The 23,458-nt window shown below is 54.3% G+C and overlaps 1 protein-coding gene across 8 annotated transcripts in view; it reads left to right on the top strand.

Moving 5' to 3' along the window:
• Positions 1-5,522: 5,522 nt before the first annotated feature.
• Positions 5,523-23,458, top strand: part of RFX1 (regulatory factor X1) — a 33,958-nt gene continuing 16,022 nt past the window's right edge. The window contains exons 1-5 of one of the 8 annotated variants that reach the window (XM_070463098.1): positions 6,305-6,540; positions 14,204-14,561; positions 21,787-21,896; positions 22,122-22,205; positions 23,228-23,335. In XM_070463098.1, the coding sequence (XP_070319199.1) occupies positions 14,249-14,561; positions 21,787-21,896; positions 22,122-22,205; positions 23,228-23,335 (615 nt within the window). In that variant the 5' untranslated portion in view covers positions 6,305-6,540; positions 14,204-14,248. Of the gene's footprint in view, positions 5,893-6,304; positions 6,541-6,901; positions 14,562-21,786; positions 21,897-22,121; positions 22,206-23,227; positions 23,336-23,458 lie in introns of those variants that run through there. The other 7 variants (XM_070463102.1, XM_070463113.1, XM_070463103.1 and 4 more) reach the window with 7 other exon arrangements.

Raw genomic sequence — 23,458 nt, forward strand, 5'->3', positions numbered from 1 at the left:
GAGGAACCTGACAAGCTAATAGTCCATGGGGTTGAAAAGAGTCAGACATGACTGAGCAACTTTCATTGTTCACTGTTCCTGACATTAGACTCCATTGTATTCATGCATATATCTGCACAGTGTTTATATATCATATATATATATACACACACACACATACCTATTGTGTACACAGTTTGAAAAGTTAGAAGAACCACCTTGCTTATCATTCACTACACTTCATGTTTAACAAGAAGAAATGCACATGCTTTTGAGATGAATTTCCAGTGTAACAGAAGGACATCTTGTTTGTATTTCAATGTACCAAGTGGCAGATTCTTATTTCATTATTGCTGGCACTTTAGTGGATGGCTCTTAATCTTTTTTTTCTCTCTCTTTTTTAGCAAAATTCAATGGAGACTTCTCACTCTTGCCACTTGGGTCAGGTGTTGCTTTATTTTAAAATGCTGTAGTGTCTGAGTTTCACCCCATCAGCACCACAATTTTAGAGAGCTACTTCATTGCTTTCAGTGTTGGCTTAGTATTCTGTATCATGCAGTTCTTATTTCATCTTTCTAGTCCCCTAGGGATGGACACCTTCATTGCTTCCAACTTCCTATTTCAGGGTGCATTCTTACCTGGTGCAAAACTCAGTGAACATAAAAACTTGGAACAGTTTCGTTAGCACTGAGCTTTCCTGGTGGCTCAGTGGTTAAAGAACCCGCCTGCCAATGCAGGAGACATGGGTTCAACCCCTGGTCCAGGAAGATCCCACATGCTGCTGAGCAACTAAGCCCTTGCTCCACAACTACTAAGCTTGTGCTCTAGAGCCTGCGCGCCACGACAAGAGAAGCCACCCCAATGAGAAGCCTGTGCACTGCAACGAGAGGAGCCCCCGCTCACCGCAACTAGAGAAAAAGCCTCAGAAGCAACGAAAACCCTGCATAGCCAAAAAGAAAATAAAACTTGGAACAGAATTAGCAAAGTTGTAGTTCTCTCTGTTTAACAGGGATACACAACTAGTTTAAATGAGAGAATGTTTGTCTTTGCTGGCAGACAGTCTAGAGATCCTGGGTCCTTTGGTCAGTTGCTCCACCATCCTCTAGGGCTGTCTCTTCAAGGACATTTGCCTGTGTCTGGAGACATCTTTGGGGTTTCCCAGGTGGTGCTAGTGGTAAAGAACCTGTCTGCCAATGCAGGAGATGTAAGAGACACGGGTTCGATCCCTGGATCGGGAAGATCCCCTGGAGGAGGAAATGGCAACCCACTCCAATATTCTTGCCTGGAGAATCCCATGGACAGAGCAGCCTAGCAGGCTATGGTCCAAAAGGGTTGAAAAGAGTTGGACATGACTGAAGCGACTTAGCACGCACGCATGCATACACACCCGGAGACATCTTTGGTGGTCACACCTGGCGCATGAAAAGGGGTCATGGACCGGCAGTAGTGAGTGGTGGCCAGGAATGCCGCTCAGTTCTCCACAGGGCCCAGAAAGTCCCCCGGGGACAAAGAACAATTTGGCTTCAAATATAAATGACGTCACCCGCCCTAGAATAGTCCCCACTCGGTTTGTCATGACTGACACGCTGAAGAGGCTGGGACAGTTGTTCTGCAGCACGCTCCACTCTCGGGCTTTGTCAGCTGTTGCCTAATGTCGTTTAGCTTGTTCCTCTATGCTTCCTATTTCCTGCAAACTGGATGTTGGGTTGAGAGATTTGATCAGAGTCAAGTTTAATGTTTTGACAAGGAGTGTCCTGGGATAAGCTATAAATTTCCTTTGGTATTGAATCAGGAGGCCCAGGAGGCCAGAAGTTCCCTCTCCTCTGAGCTTCACTGCAGCTAATACTGGTGACGGTCTGGGCTCTGTGATGAAGTCTGCACCCGCACACCTAGTGAGCACTCTGAAACCTTGTGCATCTCTCTCGCTCCATCATCTTCTCACCTGAGGCTTTTTAAAATTAATTACTTTTTTCTTTTGCCTGTGCTGGGTCGTCACTGCTTGTGTGTCTGTGTGTGTGTTGAGGGGGTGGGGGGTGCTTGCTCCACTTTCCACTCTTCCTTGCAGTGAGCGGGCTTCTCATTGCAGTGATTTCTCTTGGTGTGGTGCACAGGCTCTAAGGTTCACGGGCTCAGTAGTTGCGGCTCATAGGTCCCTAGAGCATGGGCTCAAAAGTTGTGGTGCACAGTCTCAGCTGCTCCAAAGGCACGTGGATCTTCCTGGGCCAGGGATCGAACCCTTGTTCCCTGCACCAGGTAGGCAGATCGTAATCCACTGTGCCACCAAGAAAGTCCTCACCTGATATTTGGTAACACCCATCGATGATTACCCTCTAAATTAATTACTGCATTTGGCTTTTGAAAAATGGTGATTTTTTTTTTCTCCAGTTCTCTCCTTCTTTCCACATTTTTTAGCTGGCATTCTTGGGGTCTTTGGTGACCAAGGAAAGCTACTACTGGGAAGGCCAGGTCATGCTAATTTCTTACTTTTCATAAGTAACGTTTCCAGGAAGGAGTTAGTTGAGAGCTACTTCCAATGGGTTAATGTGGGTGTGTTTTAGCTTCCAAAGTAAGGTACAATGTATATGAAGTGCTCAGACCTTTTTCTTTTTTTGGCCCAGCAGCAGGATCTTAGTTCCCTGACTGGGGGATTGAACTCAGCCTGGCAGTGAAAGTGTTGAGTCCTAACCGCTGGACTGCCAGGGAGTTCCCAAAGTGCACAGATCTTAAATAGAGAGCTCAGGGAATTTTGACATCTATATACCTGTGCAACTGCCACCAGATAAAAATATAGAGCATTTCTAATCCCACACTGCCTTCCTTGCCAGTTTTTCTTTTTTTTAAATTGAAGGATATTTGCCTTTTTTTTTCCTCTTGTTGTTGTGCTGGGTCTTCGTTGCTACAAGCAGCCTTTCTCTCATTGCAGCAAGTAGGGGCTACTCTCTAGTTGCAGCGTGCCTGCTTCTTCTTGTGGTGGCTTCTCTTGTTGTGGAGCACAGGCTCTAGGTGATGGGCTTCAGTGGTTGCAGCACATGGGCTCAGTAGTTGTGACGCACAGGCTTAGTTGCTCCTCGCATGTGAGATCTTCCTGGATCAAGGACTGAACCCATGTCTCCTGCACCGGGAGGCAGATTCTTTACCACTGAGCCACCAGTGAACCTCCCCCCAACCCCTGCCCACTCCCATTAAGATTTATATAATGAGTAGTTTTGATTGAAGAAATGATTTCCAGGTTTGGTTGGCCCCAACTTGAGCTTCAGGGACTTCAGGAAGGTGGGGAAATGGGTGGGAAGTAAAAATAGGGCTTCTCGCACCCCACCACTCAACATGGCTGGCTCTGACACCCAAAACTGTCTCACAGAATTAGCTGAATGGGTTGAGTGACTTGCTTTGCCAGCCAGGACTTAACTCTGGGCACTCCTACCTGGAAGTCTCATTAATTCTTGGGGCTCAGTGAGTATTTCCAAGCAGACTGCTGCTTCTTGTCTTCCATTTAGGGTCACACCCAGGGGCAGCAAAGCACGCTGGAAAGTCCCAGAAAAGGAGACAGCCTGTCTGGGAGCTGCTGCCTTCCGTTACCTGGTCTCAGAGGATTCTCCTTTCCCTCCCCAGCCTTTGTTTGCTCACCTGGAAAGTGGGGGGAATATGCCACTGTGCTGGGTTCTTGGGAGGATTTCCACAGAATCTGACTACCTTTACATTTCTGAACTCACCTCCTGGCGCTTTCCTCTCTGCTCATTCCACGCCAGCCAGGTGTGTGGTCCTGTCCTCAGATATCTGCTCCTGCAGTTTCCTTCATCTGGTTTTTGGGGGCTCGCTTGCCTCTTCTCACCACTCAGGATCGGTTCAAATGACTCCTCCTCAGGTTACATGGGTTCCAGCATCACTCTTATCACACACAGTCTGATGTTGCTCTCACAGCTTTTCATTTTTTATTAAGAGTCTCTGTTGCTATTTTTTAAAGTATAGCTGATTGACAATGTTGTATTAGTTTCAGGTATATGACAAAGTGATTCAGATATATCTATTCTAGATCTTTCTCTCTCTCTCTCTCTATATATATATATATATTTATTTGTTTGTGTGTGTGTATGTGTGCGCGCCCAGTTGCTAGTCATGTCTGACTGTAACCGATGTTACATGTCTGATTGCAACCCGATGGACTGTAGCCAGTCAGGCTTCTCTGTCCATGGGATTTTTCCAGGCAAGAATATCAGAATGGGTTGCCAGTTCCTCATCCAGGAGATCTTCCTGACCGAGGGACTGAACCTGTTTCTCCTGCATTAGCAGGCAGATTCATTACTACTGAGCCACCTACATATTCTTTCTCAGATTCTTTCCCCTTATAGGTTATTACAAATTGAATATAGTTTCCTGTGTTATATAATCAGTCCTTGCTGATTATCTATTTTATATTTAGTAGCACCTCACAGCTCTTATGAACCTTTTTTTAAGATTTTTTTTTCAATGTGGAACATTTTAAAAGTCTTCATTGAATTTGTTACAATATTGTTTCTATCTTATGTTTTGGGTTTTTGGCCAGAGGCATGTGGGATCTTGACCGGGGATGGAGTCTGCACCCCCTGCATTGGAAGGCGAAGACCTACCCATTGGAACACCAGGAAAGTCCCATCCTAGATTCAAGTGTTAATTTAGTGCGGAAGGGGCACTGCACTACACACCCTGCAGGAAGTTATTTTAGTGCCCTTTGTAGAGATAGAATTTAGGCCCCAGGCTGTGGGAGCTCAGAGTCCCAACCACTGGACCACCAGGTAATTCTCTTATTATGTCTCTTATTTGAAGTAGACCACACAGTCAAGGGACTTGTCTTCTTTTTTCACTGTTACTACCAGTGCCTTGCAGAAGAAAGTGTAATGTTGGCCGAACTAGGAAACAGAAGCTCAGAGAGATCGAGCCATTTTCTCAGTGTCACACCCCAGAATCTGAATTAGAACGTCAAGTTCCGAGTCTCTGCTTTCTTTTTCCTTTCTCCTTGGTCGCTGGTGGGAGTTGGAGCACAAAATTTAAAGTGTTAAAAAACTGTCATCAAGATATTTTTAAAGGTCAAAACTCATGCAAGAAAAAAAAGTAAAAGGTTAAGATTCTACCCTATACTTGCATGATTTCACTTCTCCCTAATCCCAGTCCTGGCAGATTCTGTCTTTATTTAAAATTTTGCTATTTTGTTCACCATGGATTTATTTTTTCCCATTAAATTTGATATTTAAAACATACTTCAATATTGCATTAGAATATTATTCATCTTGATGGTCGAATTTTTGTACCAAAGACGCTCAACCTAATACAGACTCCGCTTCTGTCTCTTCTCCTTCCCTAGAGAAACTGAGGCACGGAGGAGGGCGGGAGTGGGGCAGGAACGGGGGAGGGATGGGAGAGCCGCGTGGAGCCTGGTTGAGCAATCCGAGCTGCCCCGGGAAGGGCTGGACGCTGACCTTTGCTTATCGCTTTCTGTGGAGGCAGCTAATTAAGTCCCCCGCCTGCGGGAGACCTTTCGCAGAGCGGCCCGCACCTCCTGCGGGGCCGAGATAGCCGCGGTCGCCCCAGCAGCCGTGACCTTTCGCGGCCCGAGGCGGCGGGGAGGCGGGAGAGAACCGGACGAGCCTAAGCGGAAGTGGTGGCGGGTGTCGCTCTGGGACTGGGCCCCAGGATCGAACCCTGGCCTCGGGTCCCCACCTTCATCCCACCGCCGTAGGGCAACGGCGTGCGGGAGAGGAAAAGAGCGCCCGGTGACGTCATCAAACGCGGAGCCCGGCCTCCGCCACCAACGTCACAGACAAGCAGCGCTGCGTCACCGTATTCCTCCCCTGACGTCAGCGCGCGAGACCAAGAACTGGCCCACCGGGAAAGGGAGAAGTCTGAAGGAAGAGATCTTCCCTTTCTCGCTCTTTACATTTGGTAAGGCGTTTAAAGTACGCAGGAACGGACTACCACTCCCAGGGGGCTTTGCGTGGCGCGCATGCGTATAGGCGCCAGCTAGAGAGCGCGGCAAACCTTTGGGTTAGACTGACATCCCTTTAGTCTAACCAGAAGACAGGCTTTAAGGCAGCAAACCAATCCCGATCTCACAGACCCCACCCCTTTATTCTTAGCCCGAAGCTTCCTTGCGGGAGTGACGGGCTCCACTGCCTTTGAGGGCTCAGTTTCCTTTGATGAACATTAACACCGGTGAATCAGAGCGCCGGGAAGTCGAGAGGGTGTTGAAAAGCGTGCCTTGGGGCCAATGGGTTAGCGGCAGGGCCTGGCGCCGTCCAATCACTTTTCCCCGTGTCGCCAATCACCCTGGACCCCGCCCCCCGAGCGTGACGTAGGTAGGGTGGGTAGCAACAGTTGCCCCGGTGAGGGAAACGGAGGCGCCATAGCCACGGTAGTCGTGGCGACCAAGCAACCCGGCAACGCGAGTCAACAACAACAACCGCCCGGCCGACCCCCACCCCCACCCCCCCGACCCGGCCCGGGGACCCCGGCACGTTCTGTCCCCCTCCCAACATCGCCTCCGAGACCTCTGGAAAGCCCTTCCGCAGAAAGAAGTGGGAAGAAGCCGAGGTAACCCGGGCGGTCCCAGGGTGGCAGGCCGGGCCGGGGAGGGCGGCGGAGCCCGGGCGGCGGGTGTCGCTGTGGTGAGAATCTTGGGGGAAGGGGCGGACGGTCAAAATGGCGGCGGCGACCGTCGGGGCCGTGGGGGAGGGGGCTGGGGCCCGGCTGGGGCGACACCACCCGCCCCCGGGCCCCGCGGCCCGGCCCCCGCGAGGGGCGGGCGTTCGCAAGCCGGCGGCGAGTGGAGGTCGGCCGGCCCGGGCGGGGGGCTTTTATATGTCGGGAGGTACAGAGGGGCGGGACTTGGAGGGTTGGGCCAATGGGAGTGAGGGAGGGGCGAGGCGGGATCTAGGTGGATGGGCGGGGCCAGGCCGTAAGGTGTGGTTGGGGGCCGGCCGGTGCCCCGGGAACGGGGTGGGGCAGCTGCCGCCTAGGCCTTCCTGCTCCCTGAAGCAGTGGAGGCCACCTGTGCCTCATCACTTTAGAACCTGCCAGTACTCAGTGCCTGCCACACCTAGGCCTCAGTTTTCCATCCTGTAAAGTGGGTTTAATCATTGCCATCTCCGCTTTTTTTGCATTTCAGGTCTCCTGATTCCTTTCAGAAATTTCTTTAGGGCTCATCCTTGAATTTTTTACTCCTATCTAGTGTTTCTGAAGTGTTTTATAGATTAACGGTTGGTCTTAATGTCAACGTTGCTGTTCCCTCCTAAATCTACCTTCTCTTTGAGAGGAGGTGAGGATGGACAGTTTTTTGAAGCTGTGGGCTAGGGGTATGACTTTAGTCTGGATGATTTGGTTTGCAGAGAGTGAAGGCCTTGGCTGAGAGGCATGGTCTTGGGTGGCTGAGTTAGAGGAACCGAAACTTGATTGCTTCTCCCTGGGCTGCTCTAAGATCTCCTTCCTGTTGTCCCTGGGCAGGGGACTTATTCCTGGAGATGGGGCCATTCCTAGCCGTTCTGCCTATCCTGGGCTTCCTTTCTGGGCATGGGAAGTCAGTGGCTCCTGAGGAAGCTTCTGAAGCGGCTTCTTTTGGTCAGACACATGTTTTTGTGTCAATCAAGTTGGTGTCAGCTGGATCACATGTCTGAAGAGGTACCAGCCTCCAGAGCCACGTGGGGAGGGAGCAGGGACACTGAGGTCAGAGACAAGGGGAAGTGCTCTACTTTGTTAGAGGAGAATCTGAGTGAGTGCTTTGCTGGGCAACAAGATCTGCCAGCTTGGGAAAGATTTTTTTAAATAGCCAGCCAAGCCAAGTCCACTGTGCTTATTCTCCGTTTTGCTTTGGAGCTTGGCATCGGTAGGGCTGAGGGCAAACTGCAGCTGTTTTGTTTTAAAATCAATTAATAAACTTCAAGGAGAAGAAATGTTTCAGGTTCTCCTAAAGCTTTCCCCCAGAAGTTTGAGATAAGGCTGGGAGAAGGGATGTCACTTCTCCAGGAATTTTTCCCAGGTCAGGGGTGGTAGAACCTCTTGAAATTTAAGAAAGGAGAGATTTAATTTTTCAGTAAAAATCTAGAAATAACCAGGTTGTCAGATCATCAGCACCTGTTAGGCGAATTCTGAGACAGAAAGCGGTGTTACTGATGATCTAGTCTCATTGACTGCTTCTTCCACTCTCTGTGACCCCCCTTCCCCACCCCACCCCCCATATCTTAGGCATTTGAAAGACCCAAGCCCAGAGAAGTTATTAGACTCCAGAAGGGAATACTGGCTTTGGTTGCTTGTCTTTGAAACAATCAACTGCTCTCTAGCTGTGTACTCCTGGGCAAGTAACTTAACTTCTCTGGGCCTTAGTTTCCTCCCATCTAAACTAGGGGCGGTGATCATCGGTCACGATTTTAATCTCATGTTAAGGTACTGTGGATCCCATAAAGAATACATGTTGAGCATCAGATACATAGTAATTGCTCAGACTATGTTGACTGCTACTGTTATTATGATGATTGTCACTTCCTGCTCAGCCCTTGGAATTATACCACTCGCATTTATTTTTATCATTTCAAATCGGGCGACGGCCTAGTGGGTTTAAAGCTTGACTCACTTGCTGGTCTGTGTGGGCCGATGACAGGGATCCTGGGAAGCTGGGTCCTAGGACTCCAGTTTCTAGTGGAAAGGTGTCACTCTCCTAAGGCCCTTCTTCAGCCTCAGGAGAGGACCCAGAGAGAAAGTTGGTCCCTGGGCCCAGGCTAAGACTCAGCCTTCTGGGAAGCAGCTGGATAAGCTGGGGCAGTGGGTGTCATGGGAAAAGTGGGGACCTGGGAAAGGTGTCCCTGGAGCTAAGCAGCTCACCCTCCCCTCCTGCCGCACGCTCCAGCATCCTGGGGCTGAAGACAAGTTACTCACCTCCAGAGAGCAACTGCTTGGTGCACAGTCTTCCTGGCCTAAGGGGCCGTTCTGGATTCGGAGGCATCACCTGCTCCTGTAGCTCAGCTGCAGGAGGCAGTAACTCTTCCGCAAGACTCTCTCACCAGTCGGACACTCACTAGCACTGTGCTGTTCCCAGCATTGTGGACACTTGTTTGGCAGTGAAAGTGGAGCAGAGTCCCAGCTGTGTGCTTGTCAGTGTTCTCGTAGCTGGGAATGGAGTGATGGGCACCCTTACCTTTCTGGTTGTGGAGGGAAGAAGAAATAAACAAACAGGATACAGGTCCAGGAAAAAAATGAAACTGGAGTATGTACTCCAGAGGGCTTGTAAAGGGGGTGCTTGAGACTTGACAAAGTGACCTATGAGCTGAGATGTGAGTGATAAGGAGCTAGCAGGCGGAGGTGAGGAGAGCATGCCAGTAGATGGAAGAGCTGGGGCAAAAGTCCTGAGGCAGGGGGAGGCCTGGAGCATTTGGGAAGGAGAGAGATTGTGGCTAGAACATTCATAGCGAGAAAGGGGCCTGGAAGGGGCCAGATCCCATGAGGCCCTGTAGGTCATGGGAGGGGCTCCGGTTTTTTTGTTTATACTCTGTGATGGGAAACACTGGAACCTTTTCAACAGAGGAGCGACAAAATAGGGTTTGTGTTTCAAAGAATCTTATAAAGGCAAGAGTGAAGCCAGGAGCCAGTGATGAGTGGGTCCAGGCAAGAGATGATGGTAACCATCAATACTAGCATGGTATTGATAAAGATGGAGGGCAAAGCCCAGCCTTAGGAACTGTTTTGGAGGAATTATTGATAAGTCTTAAAAACTAACTGGTGGGACTTCTCTGCTGGTGCAGTGGCTAAGACTGTGTTCACAATGCAGGGGGCCCAGATTTGATCCCTGGTCAGGGAACTAGATCCCACATGCTGCCAATCCTGTGTGCTGCAACTAAGACCTGCACAGCCAAATAAATAAATAAGTGTTAAAAAAAAAAAAAAAATTAACTGGCTAGGGAATTCCTAGCCAGTTCCTGGCAGTCTAGTGGTCAGGACTCTGTGCTTTCACTGCTGGGACCCAGGTTCAACCCCTGGCTAGGGAACTAAGATCCTGCAAGCCATGTGGTGTGGCAAACAAACAAATAAAAACACCCCCCTCCACCACCACCAAAAAAAACCCCCACACAACTGGATATAGAGAGGATGAGGGAAACACACTGTTATATTTAATTTCTCCATTCCCCCAAAAGTTCGTTTTTGAAGCCAGTCTACAGGTGAGGAAAGTGAGGTTTTCTTTCATTTCCTTGGGAGGGCCTTGTCCAAGATGTAAACCATTTGGTTAAAAATCTGGCCTCTAAAACAGCTAAACCTTCACCTGTTTTTTACGGCCTGTGATCTGAGAATGTTTTTACATTTTTAAGAAGGATATTCTGTGACATGAATAATATATCGTGATATGTGAAAATTATGTAAGATTCAAATTTCAGTGTCTAGAAATAAATTTTCATCACCTGCTTGTTTACATATTGTCTATGGCTGCTGTCACACTCCAGTGGCAGAACTGAGTCACTGGAATAAACTTGTCTGTCCTTGGAGTAAAAAATCTTGACTTCTGGCTGGCCCTTGACAGAAATATGCCGGCCCCTGTCCTAAAGAATGGATTCACACATTCTCCAAAAACAGGTGTTGGCTTTGAAGATAGGTGCAGCCATTGGTGCATTTTTTGGCAGTTTCATTGCTAAGAAACAGATTTGCTGAGTCATGCTCAAATAGATGGGGGACACACCTCATCCTGTATAGATATTTGTGACTTATTCCTCTCCAGGGAACACCCTACCGAACTCTGCTTAACCTAGCCCTCCACAATTGGAAAAAAAAAGGCGGGGGGGAGGTTCCCTGGTGAAATAATTATGGAAATTTGGCATTCTATATCATTCTTCCTGGAGTCTAACAATGACAATGCTGAGAAGGTCTCAAATAGAGAAGGTGGTTTATCTGTTTTATCTATCTCCCCTTCCCCATTTTGAGCTCAGTTGTGTCACTGCCATCTTGCGCTGTCCTTGAGTGGAAACAAGGAGGCCTGCAGGGTTTGCACCTTGAGGGGGAGAAAGCACCAGCAAGTGCAGAGCTTTTAAAGCCCTTTTGTGGTGGGAGGGGGCCACAAGGGGCCACTCTCCTAAGGGTGGGAAAGTCCAGGCCAGGGTTTCTCAGTGCCCCCAGTACACGTGCCCCAGAATTATCCAGGCAACTAGCTCAAACAACAGACTCCAGGGTCATCCCAGACTCTGTCAGTGGGCCTAGGAACCTGCATTTAACTGACTCCCCAGGTGAGGCTGACGAGCACCAGAATCAGAATCTCCGCTTGGTGCCTATTTCCAAGAGCTTGAGGATTGCGTCTCTCTCCTTTCCCCTCCAACCCCATGGGTGCTTGTTGAGTGAATAATGGTAATAGCAACTTCCACTTCTCAGTGCTTATTTGTTGCTCTACTGATCACATTGGATCTTTGCAACAGCCCTATGAATCAGGTGTTATCATCCCCACGTGAAAGATGGGGAAACTGAGGTCCAGAGGAAAGTCAGTTACATGTTCATGAATTAAGAGACAGGCCAGGGTTCAAGTGGAAGTGGGTCTGATACTAGTAGACAGGTGCTGGTCAGCAGCAGTGACTTGAGCATCTGATCTGGGCCAGAGTTTGGACCCAGTAGTGCAAGGAGGTCTGAGGAGGTGGGCCCCTCTAATGCTGGCAGGAAAGAGCTTGGGGAGGGCAGGGGCTGGTGGAAGATGTTTTCCCTGTGTGCTTGGCAGGCAGTAGCCTCTCCCTCTTCAGGTGAGCAAGTTCTCCCTGCTACCTGAGTCCCTGGCAGGCCACCTTTCTGTCCTGCCCAGTGGGCAAGCCCAGAACCACTCCCTCAGACCTGGGCCACGGCCACTGTCGTTATCCCTCTCTCTGTAATGACCAGGCTTGGCAGGGAGGGTGGCCTCAGGGCCCTGCCAGCTCTGCTCACACGAGCCATCGGAGCCTGGCATACCCCAAGCCCTGCAAGCCCACCCGAGTGCAGACAGCAACCTTTGTTTTCTCTGTACTCAGCAGCCCAAAGCAGGGAGGCAGGGCCCGGAGGCTTGTAGTCTTGCCTAGAGCCTTGTTCAAGGGCCCTGGGCAATGAGGGGAACCAGAGCCATTTCTTAAGTGCTCAGGCTGCACCAGGAGCTTGGCCAAACATTGCCGGCACAATCAGACGGAACTCTGCAGCAGCCCTGCATCATAGGCCTGCTACCCTCCCATTGCACAGATGGGGCAGCGGAGGCCCAGGGAGGGGACACCCTCCCCGCAAGTCACACAGCTGGGAGGCAGTCAACTTCAGGTCGAGCACAGGCCCATCCAGGGTTTGTGACTCACCTGTCTTGCCCCCTGCTGACCTGGATTCTTCTTGGGTTTGGCATCCAAGGGCAGAGTCCAGATCCCCAGAGAGCGAGGTACAGGGAGGTGTGAAGAACACAGGTGCCACGGTGCTGCCTGGCCTGTGGTCTCCCTTGGGCTGCTCTGGTGGGCTCCCCACCCCTGAGTTCTGCTGCTCCAACTGGGGCCTTGGGTAGGTGGCATAACCTCTGTGGGTGGGCCTTAGGTGTCTCCATCAGAAAAACAGGAAGACGCCATCTACTGTGAACCCTGGGCCTGGCTCCCTGAGTAGGGCTGTGGGCTAACAGCACATATCTGGGGGTCAGAGAGACCTGGCTTCAAATCCCTTCCTTCACTGGTTGCTGCTGCAGGCCTGTGCGCAGTCCACTCCTGAACCTTGTTTTGTTCATCTGTGAAATGGGCACGGTGGCTCCTCCCTTGCCTGCTGTGAGGAGGTGATCACAGTGATTACCTGGGGGTTCTGATCACCAAGTAGCAGTTGTTTTTCTCTTCCCCTTGAAAAAATCTCACTTTTAGTCACCCTGCAGCTGGCTGGCCATGGCACACAGGTGCTCGAGGATTAATGCAGAAGAGCCTCTGGCTCAGCCCTGCAGTGCCATGCTGCTGAAGGCCACAGGTCACCGTGACCTCGCAGGCAAAGCTCTCACACTGAGATAGTCTAGGGTCACCAGGGACCACGTAACTGTGAGGGGTGGAGCTTCTCTTCACCCTCTGCATTTATTTCACTGTCCCTAGACACTCCTTAGCGAAGGAGCCAGGAAACCGTCGGCCTCCTCCCTGCTGGGGCGGGGCTTAGCCAGACCGATTTGCCTCACCCACAGTACTTGCCTCACACCCAGCGCCTGAGAGGCACCGCAGACGTTTAGCAGCCAGAAAAGCTGCCGCTGCGTGGTCAGGTAGGCCCCGTTCTGAAGTCAGCGGGGCCTCCCAGGCCTGCTCTGTGGCTGGGGCCTGCTCCCAGCCCAGTCGCCCCAGGGCCTAGAAGGCCACTGTTCAGGGAGGAGCTCGTATCTGGCGTCGCCACCTACAAATGCCCTCGTTTCTATGGCCGCAAGCAGCTCAGGGGGCTTTTTGGACTCAAAACACCTTCCCCGTGTCTGGCATTTCGCTCTCCACCCGCGCCCCCGCCCCCCTGCCTCGGGGAATGACACTCAGCCAAGAATCCAAGCCCAGATGGCAGGCAAGGAGGGGACTGGAACAGGCTGGCTGGGAGACAGCTTTCCCCATGACCTTCCTTTCCAGCTGTTAGCCCACTAGTCCAGTAATCAGAGTGCCCTGGGTTCAGACTCAGTCCCACCTCTTCCCTGATGTGTGGCCTGGGGCAAGCTCCTTAACCTCTCTAAGTCTCAGCTCCTCATCTGGCAGAAGCAACTCAAGCGTGGCTGCGACTGTTGCAGAGTTTTAAATTAAGTAATGTAGGGACTAGACTGTGTGCTTCCACTGCCTGGAAGTAGTGGTTTGATCCCTGGTCGGGGAACTAAGATCCCACATGTCATCCAGCATGGCCAAAAAATTAAAGTTAATTGTAAAGAAAGTACACAGGACAGTGCCTGCAGGCACCCTCAGGAGAACTGTATTATTTGTTTCTGGGCAAAAGTTGGAGGTCTCCCAGCCCAGGGGTCCCCCAGGCACCGGAGCATGAAAAGGAAGAAGGCAGGAATCCTGGGTTGGAGTGAGTGGAAGAAGTGCAGACCAGCCCTGGTCCATCCTCAGTTGCCGTGCAGCAGCGGGTTGGTTAGATCTTGCCACCAGCCTCGGGATGTAATTAAGTTGCTGATGAACCCAAACGTGTCTCTGGGGAGCCAGGAGCTGTCCCTGGTTTCCTCTGCCTGTAGATTAATTCTTGTTTTTCCTTCTTTTTCTCCCTCCTCTTCTCTCTCCCCCCTCCCTCCTTCTTCCCAAGCAAGCAAAAAAAAAAAGCCTTATTTATTATCATTTTCCCCACTGTTGGCATGGCAACACAGGCGTACGTTACTGAGTTACAGGCGGCCCCGCAACCATCCCAGCCACCACAGGCTCCGCCACAAGCCCAGCCGCCACCGCCGCCCTCCGCGGCACCCCAGCCCCCCCAGCCCCCCGCCACCGCCGCCACCCCCCAGCCCCAGTATGTCACCGAGCTGCAGAATCCGCAGCCCCAGGCACAGCCACCGGGCAGCCAGAAGCCGTATGTGACAGAGCTCCCGGCTGCCCCCACGCCCTCGCAGCCGGCCGGCGCACCCACCCCGTCCCCGGCGTCCCAGCAGTACATCGTGGTCACCGTCTCCGGTAAGTGGACGCATGCTCGGAGCCAGGGCACCGTGTGAACAGCTCCAGCAGAAGTTTGGGGGAGCCTAGCCTTCTGGATGTGGGGCATCCCGGAGCCCTCCCGTCATCACTTATTGTGCCGGTCACCCAGAGGGCAGCTTTTTAACTGTCTCAGCTTCACGGGTGGGATTTGCGGGACGTCTCTGGGGAAGGCTTCCCTGGTGGCTCAAGACAGTAAAGGATCTTCCTGCAGTGTGGGAGACCCGGGTTTGATCCCTGGGTCGGAAGATCTGGAGGAAGGCATGGCAACCCACTCCAGTATTCTTGCCTGGAGAACCCCATGGACAGAGGAGCCTGGTGGGCTACAGTTCATGGGGTCGAAAAAGAGTCAGACACGACTGAACGACTAACACTTTCACTTTTTCACTTTCTGGGGAAGTAGTCAGACCAAGCAGGGAGGACTCTGTGCTCCCCCAGATCCTCCCCACCAGGACAGCTCTTTGAGCTGGGTTCTGTCTCTGTCCTCAAGTAAGATGTCACTCAGTGAAAGGCTTGGACAGTGGAGTTACTTTGCAAACACCTGCCGGAACTGGAGGGGGAACATTCAGCCGTCATCCGTAAAGGGACCGTAACAACTTTGAGTGACTTCCCTGGTGGTCCAGGGGTTAAGAATCCTCCTCCCAACGCAGGGGATCCAGGTACGAGCCCTGGTCGGGGAACTAAGATCCCACAGATGGCAGGGCAGCTAAGCCTGAGCGCTCTGGACCCTGCGCGCTACAACCAAGACCCAACACAGCCAAAATTTTTAAAAACAAAGAGTAACAGTTTTGAGCACAGGGGCTGCCTGTGAGGTGCTCCCAGCTACATTTCAGGGAGGTCCACTGGGAGGTCTGGAGGGGTTGCTTCCCTGCCCCTCCGTTTCGTTTTTGACAAGACTTGGGCCAAGCAGGGCTCCTGGCTGGGTGAGTTCGTGAGTACGTGATGTGGCCAGGGGATCCTGTTTGTCACTGCAGCCGCCCCCCGAGGCTGTAGAGCAAGTGACTGGGAAGCTTGGGCCATGGTTCCTGCCTCAGAGCACCTTCCTCATGCCCACTTCCTCTAGAATGGGGACGGGGTGAGCAGAGGGAAGTGGAAGCAGAGAGTCAGGATAGGTGGTCACTCCCCTGAGGGAGAAGGTGCAGCTCAGACGAACTTCCTTAGCGGTCCAGTGGTTAGGATTCTGCGCTTCTACTACAGGGAGCACAGCTTCCATCCTTAGTTGAGGAACTAGGATCCTAACATCCCACGTGCTGCATGATGCAGCCAAAAAATCCAGGTGGCGCTCAGGACTGGACTGGGTGGTTTCTGATGTTCCCTGTGTAGAGGGGAGGCTGGCTCTGGTCTTTCCACAGTGGAAAAGGAAGTGGTGGAGATCCTAAGGGCATCCTGGGAGGCTGTGGAAGGTGCGGGTCAATTAACTTGATCCAAGGACAATGAAAGTCAAAATTGGTGGCAACTGACATGGCCCCGTGGGACCATGATGGAAGCAGCTGGGCCCTGGCAGTGTCCTGGAGGCTCCCGGCAGTGTCCGGGTCCCAGGGAGGGCGGGGGGCATGCAAGGGCTTGGGACAGTGACTCTGCCACATAGACTGGTGTGGAGGAGGGCTGGCATGTGAGAGTAAGCTGAGTGCAGAGTGAGGCCAGGCCCAGGATGTGGCCAGGGTCACCGGGCGACATCTCCAGGGGGTGCTCAGTGCTGCCCCGTATCCTCACCAGCATTCTCCCCACTCTCTGAAAACCCAGGCCCCCAGCTCCCCACTCACCTCCATCACCTCCCTCTCATTCCGTGTTCTTAACCCCTCACTCTGCTCCCGACCTCACTGCAGACAAGGCATCGTCACGTGACAAGACAGACCCCCATCTCCCACCCACCCAGCCTGCCAGCGCCCAGGGTCCATCTGCACCCACCAGCTCTGCTTTCCTGCTGCTGGAAGGGTGAAGTGGCCCCATGGCAGTTCTAGGCTGCCTGCTCCAGGACTTCTGCCATCCAGCCTCATTACTGAGTCCCTCTCTGGTAGATCTTTTCTACCTGCTAGTAAAAATATAGCAGCTCCCATTTTAACCAGGGCCCCCAGGCCCTGCGCCCCCTACTGCTGTTGTCCCATTCTCTTCCCTTTCAGTTGTTTAGTTACTAAGTCATGTCTGCTCTTTGCGACCCCATGGACTGTAGCCCATCAGGCTCCTCTGTCCATGGCATTCTCCAGGGAAGAATGTGGAAATGGGTTGCCATTTCCTTCTCCAGGAGATCTTCCCAACCCAGGGATCGAACTCGTGTCTTCTGCATCTCCTGCATTGGCAGGCTGATTCTTTAACACTGAGCCACCTGGGAAGCCCTCTCTTTAAGTCAGAATTCCTCAACAGGTTCGTCCTCCCTTCCTTGGTCTCAGCCCTTTCACTTGGAGCTCTCTCTCCTCAACCCCAGAGTCCCAGGCAGGACCACCCATGGCCCCCATCTGTCGCTCCTCTGGTTACCCTCTCTTCTCCTCTTCCTTGGCCTCTGGGCAGCACGTGACAGTTTCTCCCGCCTCCCCTGCCCTCCAAGAGATGCGGTCCTGCTCTGGTCTCTGCCCACCTCCCTGCGTCCCCATCTTGGTTTCCCCTTGCTCCTTCCTCCTCATCTCCCTGACCTTGTGCACCACGACCTCTTCAGCTGAGGCCTCCTCTCTGCTCCAGGGCCTTGTCCCGTCCCTCAGCTTCTGATGCCACCTCTGTACAACAATGCCCACATTGAGGTCAGCACCCAGGGACTCGGCCCTGAGTCCTCGCCACCTGTGACCTATCCACGCGGTTCCACAAGACCCTCTCAAACCAGCATGGCCCGATGGCTGTCTGGAATTTCGTTCCTTCTTCAAATCTGGTCTCCTTTGAGACTTCCTTGTCCTAGTAAACATCACCCCCTCTATCCCCCCAGCCCAGCCTGGGTCAGCCTGACTTCTGTCTTACCCATACTTTTTTTTTCCTGACCACGTGGTGTGGCATGCAGGATCCTAGTTCCCCAACCAGGGATCAAAACCATGCCACCCCTGCAGTGGGAGTGCATAGTCTTAACCACTGGACCACCAGGGATGTCCCCTGTCTTACCTTGAGTAAGCAAGATCTCTTGGCTCCACGTCCTAAACCCAACCAGAACCCACCACCTCTCCCACCTCCCTGGCCCCTACCCTGGTCCAGCCTCTGTTCAGACCCTTCACAGCCCTCCCCAGCAGAACCAGAGGGAGCCTCTTGATAACTGTTGATTCAATTCCATCATGTCCCAGCTCACCCCGGATTATTCCGAAGCAGGTGGCCCTGGGGGTACTCTCTGAGAAAGCCTGGCCTGGCCTTTCTTGGCCCTCAGAGACCTGGATCCCTGTGATAGGGACCAGTTCCACACTCCCACGCTGCTGCTGACAAATGTCCAACCTCCTGACTTGGGCCTTCCAGGCCTGCTGGCCACCCAGGCCCACCTGGGATCAACCTCCCCCCCGCCCCCCACATTCCTGCGTCAGCCCCACTGGCCTTCCTGTGGCTCTGCAAACCTTCCAGGCTCAATTCATCTCTGGGCCTTGGCACTTGCGTTGCCCTCTGCCTGGAGCTCTCCCATCCCAGACCCTCTGGTGGCTCATCCCTCATGAATGCTGACCTGACCCAGCTCAGTGCTCCCATCCCATCAGCCTCTGGGCAGCCACGAGCAGGCAGGAGGGCTTGCCCATTGCCGCTGGAGGACTTTTCATAGCCTCCACGGCATCTTATTGGCCCTGGGCCTCCTCAGTGCTGGCTTTTGCTGCTTGCCGTGTCTGGGGTCCTCAGAACAAGGGTCTGGAATGGACGCACGACTGCAGAACCCAGCATCCCCCAAGTCCCAGCCCATCTCCTCTCTCCCCTTGTCTTCTCTAGCTCCTCCCAGCACCCCCCTCCTCCGCCCTCAGGGAGGCCCTGGTGCCCACTGGTCACAACCTTCGTTGCCCCCTCTCCTGGCCCCCATCGTGCTGTGGGGCACCAGTGTGCACGGCTTGCGGTGCTGACGTGACCGCTTTTGGGTGTGAATCTCAGCCTCCCTTCTTTGGTCAGGCAGTGGCCTCACTGTCTTTCACAGAGGTCCTGGGGAGCTGCCTGTCCCTTCTGCTCCTGGTTCCGCCAGCAGCAGGCCTGTCCCTGGAATGGTTACCAGGCACTGCTTCCTTGATTTGTTCTAAGAGGACTCCTGCGGCTTCGTTGACCCCTCCCCCATCCCTGGCAGTGATTCCTGAGGGTTCCTTTGTAACCCTTAGTGTCCCTTTTATCTAAGGGTGGCCTCTGGGTCACGTGAGCCGGTCCTGGGGGTGGAGGTGGGGGTGTAACTAACACCAGCAAAGGCTACGGCAAGGTGCCTGGGGCTCCTCCCGAGCCAGAAGCAATGTGAGCTGGGCAGGGACCCGGGGAGTTGCAGGCAGGAGGCAGGGAGGGGCCCAGGGGCCAGACCTGGAGCCCAGACGGGAAGCCAGCCAGGAGCGCCGCCGCTGCAGAAGCAGCTCCTCTTGCCCAGGCCTCACGAGCTCTGCCCTAAGGTGACTGTGGAGGTGATGGGAAGGAAGCTCAAATTTCCAGCTTAGGAACAATCCCCTACATATAAGTCCCTGTCCTCAGAGGCCACCAGGCTATCACCCAAAACCCAAGTGGAAGGAAGACCTAGTGAGTCCCGCCGGCCGTCCCTAGAAAGATGAGACCAAGCTGGTGAAGGGGGTAGGGCTGGACTGAAGAAGGGACCATGTCCAGCCTCTCTTCGCTGCTTCTGTCTCACTTGGAGCCCCTGGAAGTCCAAGACTTATGTCAAGAAGAGGGACCTGGAAGGTGTTTATCAGTGTCCCCAAGCATAGATGGGGAAACTGAGGTCAGGACAGACAAGGGACCCAGGACCCTGGGGGCAGCAGGAGTCCACAGGCTCCCCTCCCAGTGAGCCTTTGACTAAAATCATTGGCAGGACAGGAGCGAAGGATCAGGAGGAAGAGGAACAGATGGCCCCATCTGTGGTCCACGGTGACCTGGGTCCCGTCTTGGAGTCCAGCCTCTCAGGCTTCCCTCCATCCTCCCCCCAGTAGCTCAGAGTGGCCTGTGAGGCCAGAGTAGGTCTCAGTGAGGAAGTAAGCGCAGGGGCCAGGGAGGAAGAGATGCTCATCAGATCGAGGGACAGGAAATCAGCTGCCGCTTCCTGGCTAGAGATTTGAAGCAGCAGGGCCTCTCTGGCCTGTGCGCATGTGCAAAGTGGAGCTTGCAGACAGATGCTGATGTTGGCAGACTCAGGGTCCCCCATGCGCACACGCGCACACGCAGAGCCAGGGTGAGACACTGTGGCAGGGGTCCCACCTTGGCCACAGGTGGCCCCTCGTCTAAGGAGTAGACTCTAGAATCTCACCTGCTCATCCTCGTGGTGCAGCCTGACCAGGATGGGGGTTCCAGCCTTGAGGGCCACCCCTGAGGCAGGAGATGGGCAAGACTGCCTCCCAGAGCTTCCTTGTCCAAGGTGATGCTGGATCCCAGCATTCCCCAGGCCTCCAGCTGCTCCGGGTCCCACTCAAGGACCAACCTTCCCCTTTTCATCAGAGTACCAGGGCGTTGGAAGGGACGGGAGAAGCCCCCCACTTGCTGCCCACCCTGAGCCAGGCTGAACCTGCCATGGGCCTTCTCGGTCAGGCACTGTCCCTTGGGCTGGGCCATGGACACCCAGGCTGCCGAGGCCCCTGCGGGACTGGGTGCTTCCTCGGGTTTCTCCCAGTGGGCCGGTTTGGTGAGGGCCTCCTCTTTGACGATGACAGGGAAGCCTAAGTGGTTGCGGGGGATGACTCCAGCAAAACAGAGGAATCAGTGTCTCCTGGAATGAGCTGCAGAGTTGTCCCAGGGCCTACCCCCCATCTGGCCCACACCTAGCATACACTTTGTCATGTGCTCTGCTTCAGACCTGGCCCCTGAGGTCTTTGCTTCTACCTGCATGTGGTCACCTTTCTGTTCTAGCCAGTCCCTTCTCCGTGTCTCCCTGCAACAGCTGAGGCCTAGCTCCTCACTTTAGAGGCTGAGACCCAAAAGGACGCTCCGAGCCTTTTGTGTCCCCCATAGGCCCTCTGCTCAAACACATGCCTCCTTACCCACATACCTGGGTCTGCATCCCCCTGCCTCTGGGGCCTCGGCCTAGGCCTGACCTGTGACTCGGTCCCAGCCCCACCCCACCTCTGAAACTGCGGGGAGTAACCAGGCGACAAAGGGGGTGGGGTGGCTGGTGACCCAGCTGGGATGAAGGTCTCCCAACCAGTGCCTCTGGGGACACTCGCCCCCTGCCCCTCCCCCTCAGCTCCCCTGTTCATCACTTAGCAAGAGGTGCATGAAACCCGACCTGCACCTTCCTGATAGCATCTCTGGGTACCGGCCTCCCTCTCGACCCCAGAACGTAGCCCCAGCCCCTCAAAGGCCCCACTCGGGCTGGGAGGGAAGTATGTTTATCCCAAGAGGACGGCCAGGAGCGCTAGGGGGATTATCTCCCCAAGGTTGCAGGTATAAAGCCGCCCGCGCACCCTGCTGTTCCTGGAGAGGTGGGCAAGGATCAAAGAGTGCCAGGCAGGCTCCTGGGGACGGACGGGCAGGGGTAGGGGCCGGGGGGGGGGGGGGGCACCATGTTCTATGACTGCCTCTTCTCGGCTGCCTGTCAGCGTGAGTACCCGCCTGCCCCCCACCCCCCACGAGGACAGGGAGGCTCTGACAGTGGCAAGGGAGGAGGGGGTGTCTGACAGCAGGTCGGTGAAACCTGGGGTCACTCTTCTGACCAGCTTCCATTCCTGGAAAACCAGGGGTCACCTCAAGGCAGGTGGTCCTGATGCTTTCCAGGGCTGTGGGACCCCTGGGAGGTGGGGTTGATGGGGTCGGTCATGGTCCACAATCGTGCCTGGTGAGCAAAGGAGTTCATCTCCCCAAGCCTCCACTGCATCTTGGCTTGTCAGTCACCCCTTCTGGACACCCTGACTTGAGGACAATGAAGGTGGGGGGGGTGCTGCTAATGGGTGTTAAGGATTATAGGTCCTTGTGGCCCCTAGCCCACTCCAATGAGCAGTCTTGGGGCTGGCCAGGGGCCAGGCAGTATTCCTGGAGAGGTCTAGCCCCATCTGGAGCTGGCTTCAGGCAGCAGCATCCATCTCGACGGCCTCAGGCTCAGGGTGGGGGTGAAGGCAGCAGGCAGAGCTAACGTGGTGACCTTTCCCTACAGAGGGTGCCATGCGGGCCAGTGAGACTGTGTCGGAGGCCAGCCCGGGCTCCACGGCTAGCCAGACCGGAGTCCCCACTCAGGTGGTTCAGCAGGTGCAGGGCACCCAGCAGGTAGGACACGCCCCTCCCCCAGGGTGGACAGAGGCTGTGGCCGTAGAGACCTTGCTTCCCCCCCCCTCCCAGTCCTGCTGCTGGAACCATCTGCTCACCTGTTCTTATCAAGATGCTCACTGCTGAAAAAAAAAATCACTACCCCTCCACCCCGCCTTCCCCCACCCCAGCCAGGCCTCCCTGGGGAAACCAATCCGGCTCAGGTCCTTCCTCCTTTCCCCACAGCGGCTACTGGTCCAGACAAGCGTGCAGGCCAAGCCGGGCCATGTGTCACCCCTCCAGCTCACCAACATCCCGGTGCCCCAGCAGGTAAGCGCCCCGCCTCTGGCCCCACCCCCACTCTCAGAGTCTCCCCAGGGTGTAGAACCAACCCCCGTAGCCTGCTCGGATCTGCCTGCACTAGCCTCGAGGATGCGGGGCCTACCCTGAGGTGGCTGGTGAGGCTGTATCAGTCAGGGCCCATCAGGTAAGAAGGAGCTGCAGGAGTCATCTTAACAGGGAGACCTGAGGATTGACAGTGGGGAACATGGCTGGGGGGTCCAACCCTGATGTTGCAGGGCAGAGAGCCCAAAGCCAGTTAGGAACCAGGAGCCCAGCGCCAGGAGCAAGTGCATGGTGACCTGGGGGCTGCAAGGCTGCACGGCGGCCGCTGGGGCCGGCATGGACGGGGACAAAGTCCTGCCCAGTTTCCAGGGTGGGAGCACATGTTGAGGCCCATGGAGTCAGGCTCCCTGGGAAAAAACTTCAGCTCTGCTGAGTATGGGCTCCAGGACCTTGGGCAAATGCTTCTGCTGTCTTAAGCTTCACTGTCATCCTTTGTGAAGTGCAGGAGCCACCTCGTATCGGGACTGTCTGGGCGATTCCGGGAGCTGGTGGGCACGCAGCGCTAAGATAGCGCCTGGTTCAGCACATTGTTGTTGAGTCAGTCAGTCGTGTCTTACTCTTTTGCGACCCCGTGGACTATAGCCCACTAGGCTCCTCTGTCCGTGGGATTTCCCAGGCAAGAATAGTGTAGTGAGTTGCCATTTCCTTCTCCAGGGGATCTTCCCGACCCAGGAATCGAACGAACCCACATCTCCTGCATTGGCAGGTGGGTTCGTGACCACTGAGCCACCAGGGAAGCCCCTGGCGCAGCACAGGTGCACATTAAGGACACCCAGGCCAGGGATTTCCTTGGTGGTCCAGTGGTCCAGACCGCGCTTCTACAGCAGGGAACTGATCCCTGGTCCGGAACTGAGATCCCACATGCCTCGAGGAGGGCAAAAAAACACAACAACACACACACACACAGGTCATTGTCAGTGAACTGTGGTCCTCCCTTCTCGCTCCAGGCTCTCCCCACGCAGCGTCTGGTAGTGCAGAGCACAGCCCCGGGCGGCAAGGGTGGCCAGGTCTCCCTGACGGTGCACGGCACCCAGCAAGTGCACTCACCCCCCGAGGTAGGTGGTGGCCCCTTCGGCCATCCTCCCCGCCCCTCTCCCCAAAGGAGCGAGGACTCCCTCCTCTGAAGTCCCTAATGAGCCTGGGCGAGAGGGGCTCGGCTGCTGGACTCTCTGCTCTGC

The sequence above is a fragment of the Odocoileus virginianus genome, chromosome 3, assembly GCF_023699985.2.
Source record: "Odocoileus virginianus isolate 20LAN1187 ecotype Illinois chromosome 3, Ovbor_1.2, whole genome shotgun sequence".
NCBI lineage: Eukaryota > Metazoa > Chordata > Mammalia > Artiodactyla > Cervidae > Odocoileus > Odocoileus virginianus.